General features: G+C 40.9%; 1 protein-coding gene across 1 annotated transcript; it reads right to left on the bottom strand.

Moving 5' to 3' along the window:
- Positions 1–246: 246 nt before the first annotated feature.
- On the bottom strand, positions 247–1695 carry LOC126603013 (uncharacterized). Its single transcript, XM_050269789.1, has 2 exons — positions 1375–1695; positions 247–660 (listed from the first exon to the last, which is right to left on the bottom strand). The coding sequence occupies exons 1-2, from the start codon at positions 1693–1695 to the stop codon at positions 247–249; spliced, it is 735 nt and encodes a 244-aa protein (XP_050125746.1).
- Positions 1696–6754: the final 5059 nt, after the last annotated feature.

The following is a 6754-nucleotide window of genomic DNA, read 5'->3' as shown; positions in this document are numbered from 1 at the left end:
AAGGTCCACACTGTTGCAGTTGAAGAAAAAGGCGATGTGCTGCTACCCTATCGGGAAGTTCCTCCCTTCAGCCAAAGATTCCTTTTTTTTGCACCAGACTTAGCAACCTTGATGCTCATGTTCAGACACCTCTTGAATCAACATTGCAGGATGCCCATCCAATGATGTTGTAGATTGTATAAGAGCACTCCAACTCCCACTTTGCAGAGAAAGAAATCCTCATGTTTAAAGCCATTATTCAAATCTTCAGTCGCAATGGGCCTCGGTGGGTGTACGGTCGAGCTCCATCTGTTTCTCCCGAGTGCTGTAAGTAAACCTCATGTACAAATTCTTCCCTGTCATCGAGCATTGAATCCTCTGAAGCTTTACAAATCTACTAGATCTGTTGAACACGATAGTGAGGGAATCAAAGTTGAGCGGGTCCTCGACGAAGAACTTGAGTTCGGCAGCTCTGGCGGCTGAGCTAAACCGGACAACGGGAGCTCGGGTCATCCCGTCCTTGAGAACCACGCTGCCGGCCCCGCCTGACATGTGGATGGCCTTGTAGCCCCTATTGGTGCTGGCCACCAAACATCCCTCCGTCGTCGCCATTGGCACCGTGTATTCCTCGCCATCGATCAGCGTATCTCTGGGTATTGGGTCCTCAAATTCCAATGCTCTCTATTGGGCAAGACGTCATTTGAAGACGACCTGGAATCCTAGGTTGAATAGACCAGCAGACAATGGGTCGGACTAGGACAAAACATATATGGAATGCACTGTGGAGACTCGGTACTTGCCACCGAGGGATGCAGGGGTGGAGGTCGTGGTGCATGCAAGAAGTTTTGGACTTGAAGTGGACGAGGGCACGACGGGGTGTTGGTTTGAGTCTGTCGCCGCTACTTGCAACTTTAGCTTGCTTCTCCAGCTTCATTCAGCCTCCATGGCTAGTTTGAAAAAATCTGAGTGAAGTCGAGTACTTGCCAGCAACCTCAGACAGCTTAATCTGCTTCTTGATCTAGCCTCAGAAATCAGAGTGATGCTACCACCAAGTTTTGGAGCTAGAGTAGTGGATGATTTTGTACGCTTGATCGTTGAGGATCTTGTCGGTGTCAACAAAGAAGAAGCCGAGCCTGGTGCAGTTTTGGGGACTTGAGCTTACGAATGAAGACCTGAGATGAGGGAGCGATAGGTGGCTGGGTTGGTGGTGGAGGCCAACTTGCTCCGGGTGTGCGCACCATGTGCAACCACTGAACCTTTTCATCCACAAACTGCTTACGTGCTGGCCCAGATCGAGATATGATGATAAAACAGGGTCTTTGGGTTTCAGATTGGAGTACGAAACCGAGACGTTGATGACCCCACTAGACCCATGTACCCGATCCACGAGCTCACCAGATCGTCGCTCTTGAGATTGATGTTGACGGAGCCCAGATAGCTGACATGCGCCGACACCATGAAGTTTAGATCCAATCCGACGTGGTTCCCGTTAATGTTTTTGAACTCGAAGTCCATGAGTGTGTCAAACTCGACGTAGACGAAATCCGACCTGGTATCAGGATTTGAGTGCTGGGTTCTCTTCCGTCGTTTCTGCTCGTGTTCGGCGGGGTCGTGGAGGAGAAAACCCGGATTGGGCTTTGAGAGCTGGGCCTGGGCCTGGATTGGGTTTCTGCCTTTCTGGGACTTTGAGGATTGAAGTGGTAGAATGGATGCCATCGCCAAAGCCCCAATGTACAAGAGTTTATGTCTCTGGCCTTGAGTTCCACCTCCTAGCCTTGAATTTTTTTTTTTTTTTTTTAAATATATAATAACATATGTATTCAATTTTTTTTTTTTTTCGAAGAAACTGTAATTTAATTTTGTACAAAGAAAATTGCAAATTTTCTTAACAAAATAAATTTGTAATGAAATTGACCTTCTTTAATAAAACATTTATTCTTTTGATTTTGACGTGACTGTACTCGAAATTTTTGAAGTTTCAAGTTGCCTACGTACTCTTCCAAAGAAGAGATCAAGTCATAACGTAGTTCAAATACATTTTTTTTTTTGGACTCTTTTTTTTTGGTTTTTTTTCTTTTTTTGTGCCGTTTGCAGTTTTAACTCATGTAGGCAAGGAGTGTTGGTGCCGTTTGCAGTTTCAGCTCGTGCAGGCAATGAGTGTTTGGTGTTGCCTTTTATGCTCGTGCAGACCAGGAGCTTTGTGCCATGTAGTTTAGACTCGTGCAGGCAAGGAGAATTGGTAGATTTGTCAAGCAATTTTGGAGAGGCGCTCCTCACAATCTTCATAGCAAGGAGCCTTGACCAAGTGATTGAAGAAGTCTTCGGGCAAGAAGTCGCGCATCGTGATGGCAACAGACGATCTTCGTGTCGAAGTTTCATCATCTTCAACACATTCACGTTGCTTTGAAGCTTGACAAGAGCTGCTTTGCCCCCTTTCCGATTGGCGGACTTGTGGAGGAAACGTATGCTTCTTGTGCAATTTCTTAGGAGTGACTTGAGTCCATTCTTCAACTTTGCTTTGCTTGACTGGCATGGTTTTGGAGCATGCCCCCAGCGATTGAGGTGAAGATTTTGAGTTGAAAGAGCCAAAAATGATGGTGGTATAGTTTGACTTCACCACATCGTCAAGATCTAGCTCGATGATTTCTTTTTGAGCCAGCTTCATGATGAGATCTTTCAGCACGAAGCATTTTTCTGTTGGATGGCTGATGAAGCGGTGGAATTTACAGTACCTTGGACTGTCAGTGCGATTCATCTCTTCTGGCCGTCTGCACTCAGGCAAGCCGATCACCTTCTTTTCCAGCAAGTCTTCTAACATGGCAACCACATCAGAGTCGGGGAATGGATAAGTCTTCTCCTCGAGCTCCTTCAAAGTGCGTCTACGCATCTCTTGATCACGAAAAGCTTCGGTTTGAATCGCCTTGCCTCGTGTAGGGATTTTGACGGGAGCTGTGTTGACCGTCATTGCTTCCTTAGTGGATTTCCACGCAGTCTTCTCCCACTTTGGCCCAAGAACTTTGTCATTCTTGTAGTCGGCGATCGGTTCTTTCTTCCCATGATGGGCGATGCTTAACTCCATGTCATGGGTGCGGGTGGCTAGCTCTTCGAATGTCCGTGGTTTGATGCCTTGAAGGATGTATTGCAAACCCCATTGCATGCCTTGGATGCACATCTCGATTGAAGAGGTTTCCGAGAGCCTGTCTTTACAGTCGAGGCTTAGAGTGCGCCATCTGTTGATGTAGTCAATGACTGGCTCGTCCTTCCACTGTTTTGTGCTCGTTAGCTCTAGCATGCTCACAGTGCGGCGGGTGCTGTAGAAGCGGTTGAGGAATTCCCGCTCTAATTGCTCCCAGCTGTTGATGGACTCAGGCTCTAGGTCTGTGTACCACTCAAAGGCATTTCCTTTCAGCGAGCGCACAAACTGCTTGGCGAGGTATTCTCCCTCCGTCCCCGCGTTGTTGCAAGTTTCGACGAAATGTGCAACGTGCTACTTTGGGTTTCCTTTTCCATCAAACTGCATGAACTTTGGTGGTTGATAACCCATTGGCATCCTTAGGGCATCAATCTTCTTAGAATAGGGCTTCGAGTAGAACAATGAGGTATGTGAGCTCCCTTCGTACTGTGCCTTGATGGTGTTGGTGATCATCTCCTGCAGCTGCTGGATAGAAAGAGATCCCATGAGTGCTGCTGCTTGGTCTGGCTCCGGCTTCACATCGTTTTTCTCCACCTGAGGCTCCTCTTCTTCGTCATCTCTTCTCTTTAGTGGATCATTCTCTGGGTTGGGGTTCTCGTCGTCCTGTGGCTCCAGTCGGCTGACGAGTGCAGCGATTTGCAAGTCTTTTTCTTCAACAATCCGTGTTAGCCTTGCGATCGTTTCATTCATTTGAGCCAGTTGTTCTTCGATGGAGGTAACGTCAATGGTCATGACTTGTGCAACCAATAGACGTGACTTTCCTTTAGACATCCAAGATGCTGACGAAGAACGTCGTTGGCTGTTTTGGGATGTCATCTTGTGTGCCTTAGCAGCATGCTTCGGTGCCCCCAGCGAGGTCAGGTTGATGACAGACTCACACATTTGATGCTCCCCTTGCTCTTTTAGTGGCACCAACTTTGAAGTGGCATCTTGAGGAGCGGTTGTGGCGCCAATGGATGCTCCGTTCATGGCGGAAGTGCTTAGGCTTCTTCCATTTGTGAGAACGGCTTGTCCTTTGCTTGATGGCATTGATTTTGGAAGTGTGCTTGAATTTCTTGAACGGAGAAAGAGAAGAGAGGTAGAGTTCGTGTCCCACCGGGCGTGCCAATTTGTGAACACGGAAAATTCCTGAAACGAAAGAGACAAGAACAACGTGCACAAACAAATATTTGTATTTGATGATTTTGGGTTACAATCTCTCTTAAATTTGATCCTCTGATTCAATCTCCGTAAGGTGTGTATTTGTGAATGTGCGATTGATCCAAATGGCCGTTGGGCTTGATCTAAGGATGAACGTTCTTCAAGGGCCGTGGACTTGATCTTGAAGGTGGATTTGAGCGGATCTTCAAAGGGGCTTTTGGGCTTGATCTTTGAAGAACAGTGATGAACGGATCTCCAAGGGCTTTTGGGCTTGATCTTGAAGAACGGTTGGACGTGTGGATTTGTTGATGTTGATCCAAGGGGCCGTCGGGGCTTGATCTTAGAAGAACGATGAACGAAGAACGAAGAACACTTTCTTCAAGGGCCGTCGGGGCTTGATCTTGAAGGTGGATGATTGTTGATCCAAGGGGCCGTCGGGGCTTGATCTTGGAAGAATGATGAATGAAGAACGGAGAACGAAGAACACTTTCTTCAAGGGCCGTCGGGGCTTGATCTTGAAGGTGGATTTGATGAAGAACGAAAAGGGCTTTCTTGATCCTTCGGGATTTGCTTGAGAGCTTCGGAGTTTCAGAGCTTCAGAGCTTCAAGGTGTAATATGAATTCCTCCCCTTCCCAAATGAATGAAATGGGCTTGTATTTATAGAATTTTCCAAGGCCTAATTTTGAATATAATATCCCAGATGAAATAAGTCGTTTCTGCCAGGTGTTGACACGTGTCCTATTTGATGACTTTTCCAACTCATTTCAATTTTCGTTGAGTCACACGCTACGTGTAAAATTTATGTAATACATGAGCATTGACACTTTGATTTATCGGTCAACATTTATTTACCGAAATTTCGATGTCTACAACTATTTATATTCAATTTTAAATTTTAAATTTTAAAATTCAAATAATTTCTAACCGTACAATATACGATGAGAATCCCTATAAAGAGGATCCGTCCGTTTCCATGCAGTGGCTGGTTCTCATCTAATTTTCTTTTCCATTAATTGAAACTTTGTTACCTTTATATCCTTGATCAAGGTCTTTGACTTTTTGTACATGTGATTATTTGAATATTAAATTATTTACATGACATTATATGTTAATTTTAAAAATGCATTTCCGAATATATCTTTTTATTATTTTTAACATATTTCTATCTTTAATTTGTACCCATTTTTTTAATTTGTATCAAAAAAAAATTTAGTTTTTAAATTGCCCCCATAATTTTAAATTGGGAAAACTTGATATAAGTTCAATTTTGTTAGCAAATAGTAGGAATAGTCTAATTTATTAAAATAAGCCCAATTCCTTAAATTTAATTATTTAAATATCAATAATTATCTATTCAATGGTAAGATTTATCATAAAAATCAAATTTCTTCCTAATTATCTCTTTGTTTTCTCTTTTTATTTTTTTATTATTATTATTATTTTGATATTTCTTGTTCTTCCTCCTGCTTTAAACCTCATTTATAGATTTTATTTTTAATTTTTATAATCAACCTATATCACATGTTAATTATTTTTATGTATCTATATAACAAATTCTTTTTTATAAACAATGTGTCACATATTAATATGTCTTGCTTGTAGGTATATCATGTTTTTTTCCTACCTTTTAATTAGGTTTCATAACTCGCTTAGGTATAATATACATTCATATATTTGTTACTTGAGTTAAGGTAGAATGTTTTGTAGATAATTTATGTTAGTATATTAGTTTTTTTTTTTTTTGTTATAAGATATCAATTAGATTTTTTGTAGTTGAAAAATGCATAACATTAGAAGATTTTAATTAATTTTTAGTATTTTTAAAAAATATAAAATGAGTATAAAAGAAATAAAAACATGTAATTAGATAACTTGACTCACTTCTAAAAACCATCTATATTTTTGGACCTAGATCTAAAAGCTCCTTTTAAATTTTATTAATGTACCCATATTTTTTAATTTAATATGTATCCATATATTTTTAGTTGAATGTACCCATGCTAATTATATTTATTTTTTTTATGTTTTAAAATATATCAATAGTTATTTCTTAAAATATATTAATAATTATGTGGGTACAATTATTTTTTTTTGGTTGCGGATCCAATTTTAACATTGGGTGGTCCCAATTTAGAAGTTCTAAAAAAAATTAGACGAAAAACCTTGAAAAATTAAATGATGAACTACTAACTTTTCATTTACATGCTACATACTACAGCTTAGGATCATTTCCAAAATGAACCACAAGGTTTCAATTTCAGCATTTTATACCTAAATGTTTTTATTTTCAGTTTTTATAACTAGTTTAAAACAAAGTAAACAACGCAAGTGATGTATTATCCTGATGGTTAGAGTTTTCCAATTCAACCACAACGTCTCGGATTCAAACTTTCTTTCTTCTTTTATTTTAAAATAAGCATAAAAATTGTCTTCTGTAATTA

The sequence above is a fragment of the Malus sylvestris genome, chromosome 15 (genome assembly GCF_916048215.2).
Source record: "Malus sylvestris chromosome 15, drMalSylv7.2, whole genome shotgun sequence".
Lineage (NCBI taxonomy): Eukaryota > Viridiplantae > Streptophyta > Magnoliopsida > Rosales > Rosaceae > Malus > Malus sylvestris.
This window is presented reverse-complemented; position numbering and strand designations above follow the sequence as displayed.

Excerpts from the sequence above, each read along its gene's own strand:
- LOC126603013 (XM_050269789.1), bottom strand. The coding sequence starts at position 1,695 with ATGGCATCCATTCTACCACTTCAATCCTCAAAGTCCCAGAAAGGCAGA. Across the intron at positions 661-1,374 it reads ATCTCAAGAGCGACGATCTG|AGAGCATTGGAATTTGAGGA; the intron begins GTGAGCTCGTGG and ends CTTGCCCAATAG.